Genomic DNA, 22,216 nt, shown 5'->3' with positions numbered 1-22,216 from the left:
ATTGTAATCTGTGTGTTCGGGTAGACACCAACTTAAAAACTGCTCTTTGTGTTTGTGTTTCCAACAAAAAGAGTCTGAGCAGGTGACTGTGCTTGTTTGGACCTCAACAACAAAGTCACCCAGCCTTGCACCTGATAGAAAACCCCTGGGTGAAATATGTATATTAGCCACACGCACAGACACATAATTGAACCCAGATATTTCTTTGACCTCATCTCTTTCATCAGCAGCGTCCCTCCCACAACACATCATCTCACTTAGACTTTGAGCTTCCAAACTTTGCTTTGATCAGAGCAGGTTGAAAGGAAAGGCATGCCTCTACATACTAAAAGTGTGTGTGTGTGTGTGTGTGTGTGTGTGTGTGTGTGTGTGTGTGTGTGTGTGTGTGTGTGTGTGTGTGCTGGGGAGGGTGATCTTTGTTTTCTAATAAATGCAGAGAGAGCCATGCATAACCACGAGGCAATACCCTTAGCTACACTTGGCTTCCTCATAGTTTCTCATAATTAAAGTGATCTCCCACACTGCGGCACAACTGTTTAAGCATAGGGAGGCTAGGTGGTTGTCTATGGCGCCACCAGCTCGAGGGGCCCTCAAAGAGGAGGAAGAAATATTTTTAAATTAATTTCAGATGCCCAAACTATTTTAACTGTCTGTCGCTACATCCCTCACAATATAAGAAAACACTGTTCACACCGCACTAAATACCTGATACTGGAAGAAGACTGCAGGCAGACTGTAGGAGGGCTCTACTGATGGTTTCCATTCACTGTAACATCATTAACCTGATGGCTGCTGCTTATTTTGTGGCTGTGTGGTTCATTTACTCACACAGCTGTGTAAGAATCACAGTTGAGTAACCAGGTTTCATTGGAACATCAAAACGTGAGCTGCACATAACGAACTGTGCCCTTAGCTCAAATTGCACAATAGTGAATTAGTGTTTAACAAAAGACAGTCTATAAATAATGAGTCACTCACTGAAAATAAAGAAACCGGTTTCCTGAGTCCAGGTATTTTTATTATTTGTATTTATAGGCTATAAATTCACGTTTGCTACATGTTTAACATCAGCCATTGAAAACACACCACTGTGCTGTGTAAAAACACTAAAGGCACAGCGTTGTGAATGAATGACCATTACAATATGTTACATTACAAAATTATTATATTTGTCATAAAATATTCCAACTTCTCTCATGAGTGTTTCTAGGATTGTGGCCATTTTGCCCAGCGCATTAAAATGTTCACAAACTGTCCTGCTGTGTTAATTTCTTTAGTGATGGTGTCAGAAACATTATACGCATCTGATCAACTTTAATGAGAAAACCTGAATCGTGCACAAGTGTGGACAGAAGTGGGAAGTAAGAGAAGGGCAGCAGCTCAATGAGAAAATTAAGAGGACATGAGGCAGGTGGCTTACATCACCCTGACAGAGTTACAGCCTGGCCATGAGCCCACTGAGGAGGCCAGTGACAGCGCTGTGACACAGGAGATGCCACCGGCACTCTCAGTCCATTTGTCACACTGGGCCAGCACAGCACCCATGAAAACAGCTGCACCTCTCCCGTCCCTACATCTCGCTCTGCTCTCAAAGCATTTCGCACACCCTCATCCTGGTCTTTTCTCACTTTCTTATGTGCTCAAAACCAAAACCACCACCACTACCACAACCTCGCTTTTCCACCCCTTCTGTCCTCTTTTCCAATCACTCTGCTTCTTTTCTCATTCGCCCTAATGACTCCTGAACCGTCTCACCCTTCCCATGCCCAAAATTTGCCTTTTTCCTATGATTTCTCAATGCCTTACTCATTCTTTTTGTTCTGCTCTCTATTCCTTCATTTCCCAGTCCTATTCCTTTTCTCCTTACAGAATCACCCTTGATATCTATTTGACTGCCATCATCCAGAAGCAAGATGAAAATCGATTCTCCTTCCAGCAACAGCTCCTCTCTGACTAAGGAGAAAGGGCAGACAGTTAGATCGGCTCTAAGTAAGGCTGTCCATCCATCTCCCTTTGAGGTCTGATGACAAGGCTGCTTTGAAATCAGTGTAGCACTGACTGGGACTGGAGAGAGATGAAGCATGAGGGAGAGGAGAGGCACTCAAGCAGCAGAGGAGCAAAGACTTGGAAGAAATAACTTCTTTTTCAGATAAGCTAAAAAGACAAAATTAACATCATTTTCTTCTTAAAAACTAAAAATCCAAAGAGGTTCAGGTGCAAAAAGGACCAGTTTATTACACGTGTAATAGGTGGAAAATGTGAAAGAAAATGTTTCAGTTGTACGACTACTGTCAGCACGCCTTTCCAGAAACAATGTTTTTGTCTCTTTGGAAAATGTTTCACTGAAACTATCTCTGCCAAAGAAATAGTCTTTGCGAAACAAGGCAGGTAAAGTAACTACATGCTAAAAGAGAAAAATGTACATGTAGTTTGGAAGTGTAGTACACTGATCTCCACTGCTTTGGTTTGTGATCCCATAAAATGAAGAACATATTTATCTTTGCAACCCTAAGTGTAAATAGATTGTACAGATCTATGAGTTGTCTTAGCTACTTGTTAGCTACCAGAAAAGGTATCTGGTAGTTAGAAAACAGAGCAGAAATATACTGTTCAATGTGTTGGTTGTCACCCTTCCCCATTAATCATCCTGTGACTCACTCCACCCAGATCCTTATGATGGGAACCACTGATTTAGATGTCCCTGTAGACTCTATTGTTCATGGTAGTTTGGATTTAAAAGAAAATATTGATTTAAGAAATCAGTAATTTTGATCATGACTGGAAGCCAGAGAGGAAAAATCTAGTTTGACATGCAGCTGTAGAAAAAGGCTATTCCACCAGGAAAGAGTAAGCAAAGCAAGAGTGAAAATGAGATTGCTGTATTTCCCCAAAGACAGATAAATAGGCCAGAACTTATCTCACCTCCCATCTGCTAGGTCAAGATACACACAGGTGGAATGAGTCCAATATAGACATATGAAATATTCAGCAACCCAAAGCTTTCTGTTTGCCCCACCAATCCAAATCCCTGGGGAGTTTATGTTGATGTGTGTGTTTGTACACAAATGTACAGCATGTGTCCTGTCTATGTGAAGAATAAGGCATGTGAGCGGAGAACACACTGGTTTTGTTAAGTTTTCCCAACACATCCAAAGTGGAAGTCAGACTGCACATATGAAAAGCTGCTGACAGACACATATGGAGAGGCAGTTTCCAAACATCTTAATAGTGTCACTGACAGTTTGTCATAACAAGCCCATTGAAGCTGCAACTCTTTGTCTTCTTTTGACTCAACACTGCATTTGCAAATGGCTGAAAGGATCTTTGGAAGGAAGACAAAGACAAAGGGGCTCAGTGTTAGGCTAACTAGGACCAGGAAACACATTACCCACAAACACTTCCATATCAGAAATAATAAGTGTCTCAAAAGAGATGCGATGAAAAGACAGGCCCCAACACCAAGTTTATCACAATATCTGAGAATAAGTGCTAAGTGTTGGTGGCAGCTGTCAGATAGATGCTAGCTCACATTCCTGACATACCAAACCGAAAGCTCTAGTTTGTCTAGCGACAGCAGAGCTAAGCTGGGGCGTATTTCATGAGAAGATCAGCTGCAGGAGCAAACACACTCAGAAGTTCCTCAATGGCAGAGCAGGACAGCACATTTATATCTGATACTGGTTCAAAAAGAGCAAATACTGCACACAAGAGCTATTTGATGAGAACTAATCTGAAAATGAATATTATGGTTTATGTTATGATTTAAGTACTAAACAGTTTGATAATGTCTTTAGTTGTACTGGAAGAAGCTTTATCAAATCCAATGAAAGACCTTCTGGTTGTGGTACAGAAAGTGTACAAGTCACAGTTTTTGGAGTTTTCATAGCTAGTTGGTGATGATTGATATTGTATTTCTAAAACTGAAGATGCTTATTTAAGAAACAAAACATAAGATCTGATCCTGGATTAAACCAACATTAAATTAAATTGGATTTGCCAAGCAGTCTAAAAATATCATTTTTCTGATTTATGCAAGAAAAAAACAGGTCTATCTGTGCACCAAAATGGACTGGTACTAACATTATATTGAGAAATATACTGTGTTTTATAAGAAGCAGTCCTCTGTAGTGGGACTTAAAGCAAGTATGTAAGCTGCAGGTTTTGAATGCTTTGTAATGGCTAAAAGGCCTATTTGGATATGACAGTTTGCTTAGTGAATGCAGGCATGTTTAAGAAGAGAACCATATATCAGTGAGGGTTCATGTTTGTTTACACATGAGAACCTGGACCTACATCTGGAAGCAGCTTCCCGTTGCACTGTAAACACTGATGTTTTACAAAGGTGTCTTACAATCCCAGGAGGGACGGGTCACAGGACAGTTTGACCCTAAAATCAAATGTTTGAATCTTGTTTGACTTTTGTCCAATGTTTTCAAGGAGTCCCACACTGCTCAGTTTCAGATTCCACTTGTTGTCACCAATGTTGCAGATGCATACAGCAAGGCGTGAAAGTGCAGGGAACAAGAGAGTGAGAGAGTTTATTAGGTGACTGGCTGCACCCATTCACCAGGGACAGAAGCTCTTGATATTTCTTTCTTTGATTTGTCAATTCTTTTTATTGCCTCTGTTTCACAAGAGAAGACAGAAGTGTAATATTATATTACCAGGTTACTCCTTTAAGCATGGTAGCCATCTTACAACCCTCACATTACATCTACATTCCAGCTTCATCATGAGTGTATTTTATGTACACCAGAGGTCAAGATATAATGAGTAGAGCAGAGGAGATAATATTGGAGCTTGTAAAACAGTGTATTAGGTCTGAGCATGAGTAATTACTCTGACCCACTGTTGTAGCACAGAAGTAGAGCAATGATCATGCTGCACAAGTTGCACTTTTAATTACAAGCTTCCTGCACAACAATATGTATTCACTGAAGTGGTCTTCTGTCATGGAGAAGAAAATTCTCTGAGCAGATTTTTCTTCTTAAAAGTAACTTACAGGAATTAGAAGCAGGATAAATGCACAACATGGTCGGCTTCACATAAAATAATCAGAAGCAGGACCAAAAGTTTCAATAATGTCAATAAGAAGCTACACATGGGCCAAATGAAGACAAATATAAGCTTAACTCCACCATGCATGAAGCATCAACCATCAGTTCCCCTGTGGTTTGGTGGTCAGCGGACCTGAAGTGAGAGAGCAGCATCAAACAGAGCGCTGGTCTGAAACAGGATTAGAGTTGTACGCAGGGTCTGATTATGTAATATTTATCTGTTCTCTTTCTTAGGGAGCATGGCACATGAACTCAGGAACTTTCACAAGTAAAGGATTAATTTGCACGCATTGGAATAAGCGCTCAGATCAAAGCGAGAAGGTACCATGGGAGTATCCAGACCTATGAGTATCTAGAATAGAGAGTTCGCTTTGCTGTGTACCCCTTTTATTTTCATAATGATATGGAGAGAGAGAGATAAATAAGGAAACATCAAGGAGAATTCAGGCTGGGGTTGAATATAATTAACCACTTGTATATGCAACAAAACTTACCAGACCAAAGCAAAGATAGTATACAAGTAAGGACAGAGTAAACAGTGGGAGAGCAAAGTTAGCTAAAACACACAGGGATTTTCTTGCCAGCTCAGAGACAAAGCGAGACCAGCAAACCATCTTTGTGTTGGATCCTGGTCGTTACTCTAGGGAGACGTGAGATACTAGAGAGCAATGAGGTGGACTGGGAATTGTCTTTGTGTTTATTTGTGGATTTACTCAGTATAAACTGAAACTACTGGTCTCTTCCCCTCTTTGAATGTATTGTTGTTTACCCTGAAGATACACAAGTTATATAAGGATCTGGGCAGAGACAAAAGAGCCATTAGCTCTAACATTTGTGGGCAAACACACACACACGCACACAGAGAATCACTCCTCTTACCGTCACAGTCACCCAAGTGGGCCACGTTTCCCTGTTCAACATCTTGCTCGAACGGCAGTCTGCAGAGAAGAAGAGACACAGCCATTAATCAGAAGACACAGAGCCACAGCAATGTGGCCACTGACACACAGCACAGATCCTCTCTGATAGAGGAAAACTATCTCAGCGATATGGCAGAGGACAAGTTATAAAAAAGCACAGAGCTTTACAAGCCCCTTTATCACTTAAGATTGTAGAAGTCTTTGTTTTTATTTTGAGGAAGTAAGAAAAAAAAATAATTAAAACAGCAAAAGAACTAAAGAGACCCTTGAGCAGCCTAATATCATGAAATAACCACAATTATAATTTAAAGATAAGCACTTATGCCTACAGGGTCAGTAATTAAGCTAATTAATGCACTGAATTGCAAATATTTCTAGGTCAGTATACTCGTCTTCATTTTCGATATAGATATTTAAATATAAACCCCATGTACTTGAGTATAACAATTTAGAGCTAATCTGTTTAACTTATTATTATGCAGCTTAGGCTATGGGTGTTATTAAAAAATATATAATAAGATCATAATGTCAGTTTCCTAAAAATAAACTATTGAATTTATTACATAATTATATAGAAATATAGCACTGAATCATATGAAAAAATAATTTGTCATTAAAGTTAAATTATCTACAGAAGAAAACCTCAAACTCACTCGTTTTCTATATTTTAGAAAAACCATGACATATTGTATTTCTACAACTCTATCCTCGTGCTTTAAAACTCATTTCCCATTTGGGCAACAGGAGACCATGGAAAACTCAAAGGACGATAACATATGATGAAATGAGGGGGCAGAAAGGAAATGAGAACAGCACACAGACCAGGTGCTCACAAAGAAAAACACAACTGCTTTTAGTCATTACTCATAGCAGGGGAAACTGAACAGTTAAGTGTGTGTGTGAGTGAGTGTGTGTGCATGCACAGATATGTATATGCATGTTGGCTTCATTCAGTTCAGACTATATGCACAATAAAGGCCATGTGAGAGGAAATACCATTGGTACTTTTATGTAAAACATATGAGACATGCTCATTTGGTCTGTGCAGTAACACAAAGCTATATACAGTAAGCTGTTAAGAACACATCTGCTGTAGTCTTAATAATGTTTAATATCTATTGTAAGTAGTAGACACACATGACAAATCAGTGGCAATAAGATATGACCACGTCCAAATAACATAGAGGTAAATGTGTGCCTTCATAGTAATTTACACTGGGCATTACTTTCCACCCTAACACAGGTATGTGCCAACAGGTTCATTAAAAGCATAGATTGACAATTTGGGAATTACACAGATTTCCTCTCTTGCTAAGAGCTCCATGAGAAGACTGATGGCACTGCAAGGTGAACAGCTTGATGCCAGTTGGCTTATCTCAGCACAATGAGAGGAAACTAAGGCAAACAGCTAACCTGGTTCTGTGTAAAGCAAATAAAAATACATTCCTTTAAACCCCCATAAAGTTCTCTAATTAAGACATTATATCTTGTTTGTTACCAAAAACACAGTGTATAAAGAAGTTATAGTTGTATATATTTTATAGGTTGGCTCCAGGTAGGCAAGAAAGGACATTTATATTTGATCCTTTAGGCATAAATTGTTAAGATTAGCCACAGACTCTTGACAAAAACCAAACAAACCAAACGCGTGGTTAATAAATGTTTTTATGTCTTCATCAGTTTTAGAAATGAATCAGTCAAAACCACTGAAGATAGTTTTACAGTGCTAGACAGAAGTTAATAACCATTTAAAGTGTTTCATGGTTTTAATCTGAAGCAGGGACCTTTGAAGAACCAGAGCACCAATTGCCCTGAGAATGAGCTCACTGGGAGAAGTGACTGAGAAGTCAGTAATCTGCAATTAGCTAACAGTTCAGGCAGCAGCACAACCAACGTTTGTGCTTTTAATGCCTAGAAATCATTGTGATAAATGAGAGCAACTGTGCTGTGAACCTACAGTGGTTGTCACCTTAATAAAGAATAATGTTTTGTGTTCAGTTGGCTGCCTCTCATGGACTGTGGATTTTAGCATTGTCTGTGATTCTGTGAGTGCACACAGTTTTTTTTTTACACAGCACATACTCCCAAGTACACTGTCTTTCTATTTAAAGCCTTCATAATAAACAAAGTGATGAAGACCATGTGTTTATGAATGCTGAGTACCGTGGACAGTGTCACAGCTATGATTCCTGACCAGGTATACCTGGACCAGGGGATACGTCCGCTGCCAGGAGGAAATGTGGAAAGTGGGTGCAGCAGCTCAGCTAACCTAATAAAACTGAGATTACAGTTTGAGTCGAAAATTTATAGACATACTGGGTTTGACACCTGAACACCACCATGTGCCAAATAAGGGGGTGTGAATAGTTAGTGAGCTAAATTATTCGGTAAAGGTGAATGACTCATCAAAAAGTAATTGATTAAAAGCAGTTTTTTTACTACAATGGCAGAAGTCAAGTGAGAACTTTATTGTATCATGTTATTTAGTGGTATAAAAATAACGGTGAACAAAACAAAAAATCACAAATACACATATGGAAAGTAATAAAACCCCTTTCCTCAGTAAAACAACCACAGCTACTCCCATTAAAAATACAGTACTTCCTCACAACTCAGCATTGTTAGTCTTCCTCACAATTTGATGTTATATAACACCAGCTGCCAAGCTTTGCAAAGAGAGGTTGCATTTTTCCACAAAGACGAAATCCACAGTAACTCAATGCAAAATCAATTGTTGAGTTGACCGCCCTTGAGAAATCTAATCATGATCAACACACAGGCCTTTAACAGTGTAAGCAGGCAGCCTGAGGCAGTCTTTATGGTCCATGTTGTCTGTTCTGCTGGCTCTACACCTGTGTTGTGAAGCTCTAATTCAATACGCAGCCTGACTAAAGAGAGATTTGATTTCACTGGAGAAAGGCAGCCGCGACTGGAGGTGAGCTGTCAAGACACACCGCTGTGTTTCAGTAGTAGGCAAAGAGAAAGGTCACACAAGCACACACACACACAGACACACACACACTCACATTTACACACATACAGATATCAAACCAGATACACATGTATACGCACACACCCAGACAATACACTGTGTGGGTGCATAAGCAGCACAGACAGTGTTACACAACATAGAAACGAACACAAAACTCTGCACTCAGTCACGAAACTACACAGTGTTGTACGACCACCACAACAAGCAAAGTGAAAGAACATAGTATTGTTTAACAGCAGCAGCAGCAGCAGCAGGCATCTTGAATCAATAAGTGTACACAGAGCAGTGTGTGTGACAGGCTACTGAGAGTGCACAGACATTGCTCAGAGGCTTAAATAGCAGATAGAATGAAGGACTTTCAGACCAGATAAACAATACAGCATATGGGAAATGTCTATGGTTGTATTGTCAGATAAATAACAGTGAGTGGAATGATAAATATAGAAAAATATATGAAATTAAACCAAGCCAGAATTTAAAAAACTGTTGCATCAAAGAGAAAGTCCAGAGAAATGTGGTAAAACTTTAGACGAACAGACAGACAGAAGAATAAACCAAACCAGCCAGGGTGTCAGTATGGACAAGGGGCAGGTACTGTGCCATGTATTGTATAAAGTAGACCAAACAGTGTGTGTGTTATGGTGAGTTGTATATATAAACTGAAAAGTGTCGTACCTGGTCCCAGGCCTGAGGAAGGAGCAGGTGCTTCCTCTGGTCCAGCCACAGTAAGGGTCCCTGGAGGAAATACAGCTCCTGCAGACACAGAATCCATTGCTTGAACCAGAGATTTGAGATTACTGGAGCTTGAGTACAATTTAAAAGACCATAATGATGCCTTCAATCAAGCAATCAATTACATATCACACATTCTAACATCTAACATCGTAATTAAAAATAAGTCATATATTTTTAGATTGATTTCCTGCCTCAGAGGAGGCCACAGATTTTCTGTCATTTCCAACTTGTAAGGACTTGCTTAATGAATAAAAGGAACTGGGCAAGAAAAAATATTGTTGAGTTTTAAAAACATTGGACAAAACTGTCTTAGGATTTTCCACTATTTCAAAGCCCATCTCACAGTCCTAAGAGCATATAGCTAGAGCTGAAGGTAAACATAAGTCCTAACGTTCCAGCATGATTCTTTTAGATGCAAGAACTCATCAAATTTTCACAGCTATAACTGTTTCTTAATGTTCATGCTGCTTTTAACTCTAAATTTGGCTTTCAGAAAATATGGTTAGTACATTAGGCACGTTTGCACCATCTTTTATTCCATATTTGTTTTCAATATCTAAAATATCAGGTGTCAGGATGTCCTTGACTGCAGCAACAAGGAGAGTTTTTGAAATGCTCCTGGCTTGCTAATTAGACCAAAAGTGACTCATAAGATAATCTGTGTCAACTGTAACCATGCTGAGCAAAAATCCAAAGTTCTTCTAAACACTCTTCAAAGGTTAAAAAAGCCAAACCTGAAACTGCTGAAGCGACACTAAGAAATCTGGAACATGCCCGCACACAGAACATTAAGTCTCATACTCACAGCTAAATACATAAACGCACACAAACACACCTCATGTGCATGTGAGCATTTCTTAATGTGCATTCAATTACATGCTTGTATGACACACCCGGTTCAGTGAACACACTGCACGCCTGATGGTGTGTGTCCACCAGTTTGTGTTAGTGCATCAGTGGACACTAAAGGGCCACAGCCACAGCCACAGGCATCCAGCCTCGATAAGTGTGCCAGCCAGGGAGACAGAGTATGGGGCATGTGTGGGTGTAGGCAGGTAGAACATCACTTTGAATATGTGCATTTTTATGTTTAATTATGTAGGATTACTAGACTCAGGGTACTTATTCTTTCTCAGAACTGCTCTCTGCACATTCACACTGATGAGATGGCAGAATAATAATAACTGCTCAATGAAGTGCTGAAATATAATCTCACTGAAAAAAGGTTGATAAATTATCTGCCAAAGGGAATAACACATTAACTACTGATTATACTGAGCATGTATACTATAACTGAAACAACTGACATAATAATAATAATAAGCGTCAACTACAATATATTTTGTTACATGCTTTCTCTTCTAATAAGCATCATTATCATTGATCATCAGTATTTATTTTCCATATTAAGCATTACACTGTCAGTAAACATTATAGTGTCATCAGTTCAAGTTATTGTACATCAATGTAAAAGCTAAAATTGTAGTCTGAGGCAATAAGACATTGTTACTTTTAATGGCAGTGCACAACACTAATAGCGTTTATTAGATTGTCTTCTCATTTAGAGGATTGTGGGGATTGACGCTTTTCAGTATTATACAGCAGTTAACAGATTAGCCCCTTGCTCAAAGGCACAATGACATTTATTATTCGTGTGTCAACAAAATTTGGTGCAGATTTACTTCATGCATCGGGAGTAGAGCTGGCATCGTGCCACTGGTACTCTGACCACACAGGAAGGGAAGGCAAGGAGCAGAGTGTGGCTCGCCCGGTCCAAAGTCAGAGACAACAGCTGCCTGGCCTGTGGAGTGTCTTCTTCACACCTGCACACACACACAGAAATGCAAATAGGTAGGTGCGCACAAAACCAAAAACGCATTAGGCAATTTCAATTACCTGAGTAAGACTGCATATTAAACCTCTGACCTCACTCTGAGCAGGAAAAAAAAAAGAAAAACATTCCCTGTGACTTAATGTGAAACACAACCAGACATAAACAGCTCTATAAATAAAAGCCATAATAAAAGTGAAACCAACGAGAAGCCATCAGTGCGTCCGGATATTACAGTATCATCCCAAATATGCACCTTGCTGATTATAGAGGTTCAAGGGGTCGGCTGGCCATTAAAAAACAGCAGTCAGTTTCTGGATCGCTTCTAATTGGCACTTACAGCTATGATAGCTGGCACCAGCCTGCCTCCATGCTGCAAGATTTATACCTTTTTATGCACATGTGCATTCATGCATTAGTTGTATCTGGCTGGTTTATGGTAATAACATTGTAGCGGGCCCACAGTCATTAAGAAGAATCTATCATTCTGCTAAGGCCAAGCTGTGATTCATTCTTCACAGCCAATATCACAAAAGGCTGGGAAAGGGAAAGGATGAGATGTAGAAAGTGTGAAAAAATAAAATAAACTACCAACCAATGGAGGGAAAGGGGGCAGAAAAATCAAAGATGAGAGAAAATATGAGCAAAAGAAGCAGGAACAGACAGTGGGAGGAAATATAGTACACACGCTAATAGTCTTGCCATTTCCTAGTTCATTATGGAAACCAGTCACAAACCAGTTTTGGATTTTTATCTGTGCTCACCATTGCTTTGTCTCTGTATGGTGAGGTCTGCCTGGCCTGATGTATAAAAGGATAAAAAAAATCTGATTTGGCTGTGCTCTGTCTCCTGATTAGTTGCTTGCCTGCTGTAGTTGGACTGTCACTGATCTCCTGGTGGGCTCACCATGCACACCAAATTATCCCTCACACACTGCTCACACTGGCTCCCATCCACACCAGCTCATTCACTGCTCAGTCCCCTTGTTTCATTTGCCATCACTATCCCTCATTTTGTCACGTCTCAAGAAGAACAAATCAGCTGAGGCACAAATTGGGGACTGTATTTTGCAGGGGATGGAAAAGGAAGGAAGTTCATTACTAAAGAAGAAGTGAAACAGTACAAAAAGATCAGAATAGAGGAAGAAAGTGAGTTTCTAGCCAGTTGGCTAAAAAAATAATGTACTTTTTCTCTGTTATTACAGAAAAATGGCATATATAACAAGGAGCACAATTACCCCAACATAAAACTGGTGTTTAGAAACATGTACTTTCTTTTAAAATGTCTCTAATTAGCCCATGTGAAAGATAATCACCAGACAAATCAGCGTGCATCTGTGTGACAATACCCTCCCTGCAGCTATCCACCATGTGGAACAGTGCTTCTCAACAGAGAACAAAAGCGAAAAGGAAGACTGAGAAGGCATTGCACCCAGTGTTCATTACGTAGTGATGGGCATCCACTGAAGCTGCCTACTTCATGCACAATGCTAATTAGAAAGGGACAAGAATCCCAATCCACTCCAATCTCTTGTTAAGATCCAGATATTAAATTTGATTCAGCTTCAGACTGAAGATGAAGGGTCATTTCTCCTGACAGTGCTATTTTAGTCAAGATTACAGATAATGTGATTTTATCATCATTTCATTACTTTCTGATGTTTTCCTCTTATGCCATTTTACAGCATCTCAAACTCATTAGATGTTCAGATTTGCTGATAATGAATATTAATCTCTTACGCTATTCTTTTCTGTTTGCCCTATTTGTATTCTCTGCATGAGTGTGCATCTCAGCTCCAGCACAATTATGTGCACCTTTTGGAGAGCAGGTGAGGTTTTCTCTGTAATTCAGGATATTTCATGTTTCCCGGACATGTCATGTTTTTTTTTTTGTTTTTTTTTTTTTTGCTTGTGAATCTTTTTCTAGGCATATCACACCATCAGCTCCCCTTGCAGCGTATACATCAACCCCAGATGTCATTTAACCCTTTCCAGACCACTGCTGCTGTATGTCTTTTCTCTGAACTATTTTAATGTGTATATATATGATTTCATTGCCTATCAATTTCACAGCTTCAGCATAAATCCTGGAAACAGAAAGAAACAGCTATCCTGGCTTTGTCCAAATTAACCAAATCCACGTAATTAGTGTTTAAAGCTCACGAATTAGCACATCTGTCCACCTCACAGTGATTGTAGGACTCTCAAAAGTTACTAAGGGACACATAAGACACTGTAGGTCCACAATGTGAAAACTCCACCCTTTGGTTTATATTGGGATTAAACCAAAAAGATGTAATGTGTGAATTCAAAGCTTTAGAGGTGCTAGTGGGTGTTTTTGTTACTTGCGGACAGAGCCAGACAAGTTAACTCCTAACAGCTGCTGGTTATTGCTTCATATTTAATAGACAGACATGAGAGCACAAAGAGAGAAAACACATTCAACACATTGAACATTTCCCTTCTTACTTATCAGGATTGAATCCCTCCAGCTCCTCCAGGAAAACGTTGCTGTTGGTGACTGTGTTGTCTTGGTTGGGCATGATGAGAAACTTGAGGATGGTCCCTCTGCTTGACCCGAGGAACAGGACGGTTCGGTTTCTATATGGCCCAGCCTCTGTATCCACCACAATCTTATTCAGTTGGTACCTGCACAGCAGACAACAGAGGGAGAACTGAATTACTGGCACAGAGCTGTGTGGCTCATTTGGGACTTTTTTTTTTCCTGGACAGCTAAAAGCATGGTAAAATAGCTCCTGCAGGCGAGTTTATGATTTAAGTGCATTAGGCTACAACTGATTGGTTTATGTGTAAAATATGGACTCTTGCAAATTTAAATCAGAATATATCATTTTCTCTTGAGTCACAGCAAAATGAAATTAATTCCACAGAGAAGAAACTGCTCATCAAATTTACATAATAAACTAATTACGGCAGATGCTTAGTCATTAATAATATCAGTGAAGTAAATGGTCTCGTCCTGAAACAAAAGCAGCACGTTGCTGAACCACATATAGTCCTGTGTGTACGAGTAAATAGAGGAGACTAGAAGCCATATAAGGCCAGGTGTTTAATATTCCACATACATCCAGTCCCCATAATCCCCTGGTGGCTAGTTGGCAGCAGGCTCCATACAGTAGATAGTGGAGAGAGAAGCATGCATGCATTTATGTGAGACCTGATGTGTTAAAACTGCTTGGCTGCCAGCACAGGATTTAACACCAAACCAGACAAACTTCAGCAGAAAGAGTCCAAAGTCAAAACATGAAGGTCATAGTGGATTGTTGGCATGCACAATGTAGACTTAAATAAGGCTGGGGAAAGATTGTGTGTTAATAAAATTAACACATCGTGTCTTTTGCTTCAAGTCACGTTTGACTTTTTCTCGATTTAAAGTACTTTGGGGGCATTTTTTGCTTTTATTGCTCAATAAGTTGTGTAGAGGTCGACAGGAAAAAGGGAGAGAGAATACATTTTTTTCCAAAATGCATCTGCTGCTGCAAGTTAACAAATATAATTACTATGCAGGTGCAGATCTACAGGGGGGAAAGGGGGACAGCTGCCCCCCTACTGCAGGGCTCCTTTTGTCTGGATGTATGTGGAGTAAGATTAAAAACGTCTGGGAAGTGTTTATTAATATAATGTAAGAATAAATATATTATAAAAATACATCTGTGAATCTTTTGTTTCTTCTTATGCAACCTTACCAAAACCTTTTGCCATCCCTTTGCACCCCTGATGTAAAACTTTCTAGATCCTCTATTACTTTGACACAGAGTTAGATAGTATGAGCAGTTCAGTCTCACCTAACCATGGTTCTGACTATCCATGGTCTTTGTCCAAGTGATGGGATGGCCTCGTCCATCAGCGGATGAGTCTTGACAAAGTTGAGCATCTCATCAGGGAATGAGTTGGATGAATTAAACCTGGATCCTTGAACAGCACAGCCACCGGGTCTGGGAAAAGACGTTATCAGATACCACAGAGACAAAGTGGCATTCTCATATATGATTACTTCAGGCCTTCATGAACTTGTAGCTATACAATTAATCTAACCGTCTGTAACCATGTCTCACACTTGGACAGATATCGAGTGATTTGGTTTAGTCAGAACCTCATATTTGTAAGGATTTGGAAAGTGATGTGTTTCAGACACCTTTTGATATTGGCAGAGAACAAGTTACATCCAGCTAAGTGAATAAAGTTTCTATAGCTGTTACACCCAGTGCTGTATCATCCTGCATTCTTCATTACCTGTATATTTTATCAGTCCTGTTCCACACACTCTCTGGGGCAGTAGTATCATGGCTATCTTAAATAAAAGTTCCTCATAATATTGTTTACGTCTCACTAGTTTGCTGATAACCTGAACATAGGTGCCTAAACTGGTTATGGTCATCTGCACCTTGGCTTTGGGATGGACTCATCTGGAACTGGCGTCCAAATAGACTCGGGTGATTTTTGCTCCTTGAACCTCCCGTCAAAAACCGCAGCCAGCTGCTCCATGTCAAAGGCGCACACTGCTGAACCTGGGATACTGGAGCGATGGAGAGACAGAGGGGTGAGATACAGACAGATTGAGACACAGACTGCCGATTGATAAAACACTTTGAGCTGATACAAAATGATGTTATGTGTCGAGCCAGGGTTTCAGAAAGAATAAGTGATGGAAAATAAAAGATAAGATAGAGGTAATACCTTTTCTGAAAAATAGACTGGAATGTGAAAAAGGAAAAAAAGTTCAACTATAAAAAGTCAAATGTGAGCGTGAGAAAGGCACAGGCACACAGCAAAGATGACAAATTCAATTTGGGCTGTGCACATTTTGACATTCAGTATTGGAACACAAAGGAAATTGTTACTGAGACAGAAAGAAAGACAGGATAAGATAGACGTTGTCAGCTCTGTGGGCGAAGAGTAGATATGCAGCGGATGCAATAGTTAGATTAGGCCCATGAAAAGAGCTTGGCTGGAATTCCTGGAATATAAAACGAAACAGGAAATGAGTCACTGAAATTTCAGTTTTTCACAAAGGGAAGAAGATTCTCGTAAAGGAAACAAACTCAACAACATGTTCCAGTAAAAAACCATCCACCTTGGAGACTGTTTAACTACTCATGAACCCTCCACTGAGGAGCAGAACATCTGCTCTGAGAAGTGCCCCTATCCCACACACTAACACTAGCACACTGACAAAGATCCAGAGACACGACCAACAAATACAGACACATTCACATTAGTCTATCTCTTCACTGGGACTAATGACACATTTTTTTTGTGTTTTGGCTACAAAAAGGAAGCACTACAGAGAAACAGAGAGAGCAGTGTCAGGATGAGATAAGGAGTGACTTTTCAGAAACATCCTCTGCTTCCTGCAGAGACACCACTCTCTGCTCTGAATGTGTCCTCGTCAGTGACTAATGGTGTGAGAGCTAGTGACTAAGTGTTAATACCTTAGTGATATATACACACACACTGTAAAAAAAAACAAAACAGAGACTGCGTCACCTGCAACCTGCTACATCAGTCCCACACATACGCCATCTGTCCTTCTTTCTCTTTTTCTTTCTTTAAAATAAATAAATAAGGTGGTTATTTGAGGGTCTATGATCCCAAGATTATGCACCAAGTTGTGTGGTGTTTCTCTGGAGTGGCCCTTTGAAAGCCACAGAAGGATTTATTTGGGAAGGGACTACCCGAAGGCTGGATTGTAGCAGGGAGCCACCTTTCCTGATGTGCCATTTGATCAGGCCACCTCAGGGATGTGACTCAATCCCGGCCAGTGTGGCAGAGCTGCAGGTGTATCTGTGGACTGTATGGCGTACTCTCTGCTGACTCGGCACCAATGCCCGTTTGGCTTCTGATCTCTACCTTCTCTCACCCCCCCCCGTGTCCTCAGTTCTTGCTCGCTGCAGGTCACTGGGTTTGCTCTGTGTTAAACACTGGTATTCCAAAAAGCCTCTGGCTGTTTTTCTCTTCAAATATTCTTAATTAATCTCATTTTCACTCTGTCATAGTGTCTCCTTCTTTTGTTTCTTAGTGTGTGTTATCTGCTTGTACATACATTTCATTTTCACCCTCCACACTTAAGACTACTTTCCTTTGTTTACTTTCAACTCTGCCTACTCCTGACTCTCTTTCCATTGGTATTTGTCCTTTGTTCACTCTTTCACCTTGACTGGGGTTGACTGACAGGCTGTACAGACTAGATACATAGTGTGTCCATTTGAGAAGCTGCTCCTGAGTCCAAAAGCACTTCCTCGCTATTTAACAAACTCACTGACAGCTTGGAATAACACAGTCCTCACAGACACATGACTAGGCATAGCAGTGGACAATTTATGGAGAGGAAAGTCGGAGTCAGGGCAGGTTTCAGATTTAATACAAACCTGGGAGCATTTGTAGTAGGTCTTAATCATTTTCAGATTGGTTTGTTTTGCATTTGTTGACTTGCTTAACTTGTACTCTACTGCACCAATCTGTACAAATGTAAAAATAAAATCTGCCTACTAGCACCGATAAAGTTCACTGCTTCATATGTAATATTCTTCCTATATATTGTCCAAAACTAAAGTATAATGGTTGCAGTTTTATGTCCCAGACTCTTTCTTGGTCAGGTGCCATGACTTACGTAAGTCGTGCCGTGAGGTGCTGTGAGGTTAATCTTGCTGAGTCAATCAACAAAGACCCCAGTCAAAAAAAAAAAACAAAAACAAAAAAAACATGAAATTTGTTAAAGAAAGCAAATAAGTGCCAATCACACCATTTCTGACAAATAGGATAATAGTCCTCCAAAGCAACAAAAATGTCTATAACTTGACATTTCATCCATTTATTTACAACACTGTCTTAAAAACTGTATGAAAAGTAATATTCATGTTAAACCCTTCCAATTAGGCCTTAAAAATCCTGACCCTATGCACTCCCTGAACTTCGTCTTTATTTTCAGCTTTAGTAATCCTTCATCCATTTACTTTCATATATACACCCACACATGATCTAGCCTGATCTGTTTTTCTTATTCAAGCAAACCAATTTTTCATACATTTCCTTGACCTTTTCACATCACATCTCTGTGAGTTTTCTCTTCTCTCTCTAACCTGAATATCATTGACCATGTGGACTAGTTGACACTTCTGTATCAATTCTGAATTTCCTTGTGTCGTAGCTCGATTCTCAACTAGTGTACATGTGGTACTCCTTTCCCATACTCATTTCTTTGTCTCTAGCTGCATACCTAACTATGTATTCCTCTGCCTTCTCTACTTGCAGGCCCGGGGGGACTAGCTTGCACATCTGTGCATCTTCCCATGTGCCACACTTCTCCTGAAACTGTAAACCTGTTCTCCTCCTGCTGCTTGTCCTCCTCATTTCCCCTCTTCTGCTGTGTTTTCCCAGAGGGACATCCTGCTGTCGACCTTGTCAGATGGGATTCCTTATAACTAAAACCAAACATGGCCTCCCACTCTCAGGATGCACCAGGTTTACTTTACTTTGCTTGGGATGTTTTCCTTGCATTCCAGGGTGGCTCCATTAAGCCTAATGAGCCAACATCAGTTTAACCCAGCAGCAATAGGCATTTTCATCTGCCAAAACAATAATGAAAAATATGAGAATTGTTTGTTTGCAGTACCAGTCCAGTGCGGCGTGATGAGGGTAAACCTACTGTTTGACATCTTAGTGCTGTTCTTTCAACATATACCCACTTGTTTAAGTTGCTAAATGAACCAGAAAATGTTTGTTTTTCCAAAATGGCCTAATATTCATATTCTCTTTCAAGCTGGCAGTTGGACTCTAAGCCTCCTTGACCTCTTAAGCATAAGGACTGTGAGAATCTGAGAAGAATCAGAGCTTGTCTTTCGTTCTGGCCTGTGATTTCAGGTGTGGATACGCAAAGGAATTGGCAACCGCAGGCGATTTTAAACACTGGAAGCAGAGACTGAAGGAACTCACAAATGCAATTCCATAACAGTTAAGGAGTCGGCATGTGGCTATAAAATTATCATTGCTGTGCTGGAGTGTGGGTGTAGGAGGAGATGAGAAAATTCAGGGTAGATTCTCAGGTAAACCTTGTCTTCATACTACCATTCCCATGCAACAGTGTCATATATGCTGCACAGGGCCAAATGGCAGGAGAGAGTAACTATTCCTCCACTCACAGGTCCTGCTTCATACTGTTTTCACTGCACGCTACCAGCCAAAGCAATTTGTCTGGCAAGCACTCAGCCAGTGTGGCACAGCGAGGCCACGTGGGGCCAGTGGGAGTTTTGCTGCTCACCTCACACATTCTCTCTTACTCTTTGTGTTCATTTTCCTCCACCACACACGTCCTCATCCACCCACCTAAGCCTCCGATTCTCTCCGTCAGTCTGTCGGCAGTTATTTAAAATAGGACCCAGTAGCAGTTTACCCAGGAAGGGGCGTGTGTGTGTATGTGTGTGTTCAGCTGGCCCTCCTCTGTGGCATGCTGTAAATGGTGTTATCTGGAAACCATTGTAAGTGTGTTGGTGCACGTGTGTTTGTGTATGAAAGCAGGATTGTGTGTGTGAAGCATCCATCTGTATGAAACATCCATCTGTCTCTACAAGCAGTGGCTCCCTCTCACAGCACAGCCCTTCCAAACATGCAGTTAAGATGCAGCTGATGAAACAGTATTAGATCAGAGAGCGAGGGACGCACGTGTTGTCCATTATTGACTCCCTCGTCCTTGAGTTTCAGATCGCTCTCTCGCTCTCCTATTTGCCGTCTCCCTCTTTATTCCACTCTGTCCTTTCTCCTCTTGTATTTAATTGCTCGGTATCTCTGCTTTCTTTACCTCTTTGTCTTCTGTCTCTTACTAGGTGGTCAACTGCTGCTTTGTGATACTGTCCTGAAACTGCAAATGTTATTTTGATATCCTAAAAAGTTTGAATTTGGTATCATACTGCGGCCACTCACAGGTGAATCGTGCTGCTGGATGCATTTAAGTAAGATTATACAAATTCCAGATGAGGGCAAAATAGGAGGCAGCTGTAAGTGTTTTTAAGGGTTTTTTGTAATGTGCTTAAACTACCAGACAGAGTAAGTAGTATCTTCGCATAGCACAAAGGAAGTGTGCCAGAAAAAGGATACTAAATAATTTTCTAGGATTTGGGCACTTAGAGTGCAATCTGATCCAACAATAGTTTATTTAAAGGGTAAAGTGTATGTTTATCTATTTTCAGCTCGGATGAAACATGGAAATGAACATTTTAATAATATTCTTAAGTGTAAAGATCACATTTTAATTTCTACAACTTAAAAAAATTAGCATCAGTATCTTATGTAAATCACTGTAAGAGACATGGGATTTGGAGAATGCTCCCATGAATTGTTCCACTATTTTCTCCTTATTTTAGGAAAATTTAAGGCTAAACGCCAGATTAGTGGCTGGCTAGAGCAAAAACAGTCCTTTATTCGGCATCTAAAGGATCAGAAGTATCCTTGATGTGTAGTTCACATAGATATTTTTGTCACATTCCCTTCTTCTCTCTGTTGTTCAATTTCTCTGGTTTACTTTTTGTGTTGTCTTTGGCTCTGAAAATATCCTCAGTCTCCAATAATCCCCCATTTACCCAGCAGCACCTCTCATCTCCTCTCCTCTCATCTTTTTTCAATTTAATCTTGTCTTTCAACAAATCACCCTTTTGTCCTCAATGGAGGCATTCCATGTGTCTTAAATTAGTCTGTACCCCAGAGTCTTGACCTCTGCTCTGCATGGAGGAAGCTTCGCTCTTCCTGACTTCACAGGTGAAGGAACAAACTATGGTGGTCCACTAAATTCTCAAGGTGAGTCATGTGAGTGCAGCTACACACTTCCCAGTCCCCATGGGAAGCATGTACATCACCAAGAGCTAAAACTGATAACAGTTTAAACAGTAATAATCAGCTTAACATTTGAGGAAGGAAGCTAAATTGAGTGATAAATGGTTGAAGCTGATGAATAGATGTTAAAATAGAAAGATAAAGGAATAAGCAGTTCAAGATAGCTCAAAGTAATTGATAAATGGTTGAAATAGATCATGGTGCTGATGAAGGGGGACTTCACCTGACAGGACTGTGGGGCACCACTGAGTCAAACATTGAGAAACACTGATCTGGCCTTGTGTTCACATTTTTGAGAAAGGCTTGTTTGTGTGCTCTATAGCTTTATTTGTTTGTATGTCTATGTTGTACCTGTTTGCCGGTGTGGAGAACACCCCCAGGATGATGTCCCTGCCATGCATCCTGATAATGGGACTGGTGGAGTGGAGCAGGTTAAAGTAGAAGTGGGAATCACCAGGGACGGAGCAGTTCAGACGGGCCTTCAGAAACGATGTCCACTGCTTCTCAAGGACACGCTGAGACCCGCCCTGGTCCCGCTTACAAACCCGGGCCACTCGTGACACCACTACCTGTGAGTAGCAGGCATAGAAAATGAGCATGCAAAATACATTTGAAAAACAGTGCTGCTTATAAGGGCATATAACAGCATAAATCCATAAGCTGTGGAGTTAGAAAAAATTCCCAGGGTTTGTGTTTCAAAGCATATTTAAAAGCTCTTTTCAACTCCAGAGTAATCTCCAAAGAGTAATTTGAATGCCATTTGCAACGCAGAAACCCTGTTTTGACATTGTTTCATAATGGTAAATTTAATATCCATTATTCATGAAATTGTCAGTGCA

At 40.3% G+C, this 22,216-nt stretch overlaps 1 protein-coding gene across 2 annotated transcripts in view; it reads right to left on the bottom strand.

Moving 5' to 3' along the window:
* Positions 1–22,216, bottom strand: part of sema6bb (sema domain, transmembrane domain (TM), and cytoplasmic domain, (semaphorin) 6Bb) — a 114,102-nt gene that overhangs the window by 19,068 nt on the left and 72,818 nt on the right. For both annotated transcript variants that reach the window (XM_026304967.2, XM_026304968.2), the window contains 7 exons: positions 21,729–21,946; positions 15,940–16,071; positions 15,341–15,490; positions 14,004–14,183; positions 11,387–11,527; positions 9,645–9,722; positions 5,937–5,995 (listed from right to left, as the gene is read on the bottom strand). In XM_026304967.2, the coding sequence (XP_026160752.1) occupies positions 5,937–5,995; positions 9,645–9,722; positions 11,387–11,527; positions 14,004–14,183; positions 15,341–15,490; positions 15,940–16,071; positions 21,729–21,946 (958 nt within the window). The remainder of the gene's footprint in view (positions 1–5,936; positions 5,996–9,644; positions 9,723–11,386; positions 11,528–14,003; positions 14,184–15,340; positions 15,491–15,939; positions 16,072–21,728; positions 21,947–22,216) is intronic.

Source organism: Mastacembelus armatus, chromosome 4, assembly GCF_900324485.2.
Source record: "Mastacembelus armatus chromosome 4, fMasArm1.2, whole genome shotgun sequence".
NCBI classification, from domain to species: domain Eukaryota; kingdom Metazoa; phylum Chordata; class Actinopteri; order Synbranchiformes; family Mastacembelidae; genus Mastacembelus; species Mastacembelus armatus.
Note: the sequence above shows the minus strand (reverse complement) of the source record. Positions and strands in the feature narration are given on the sequence as shown.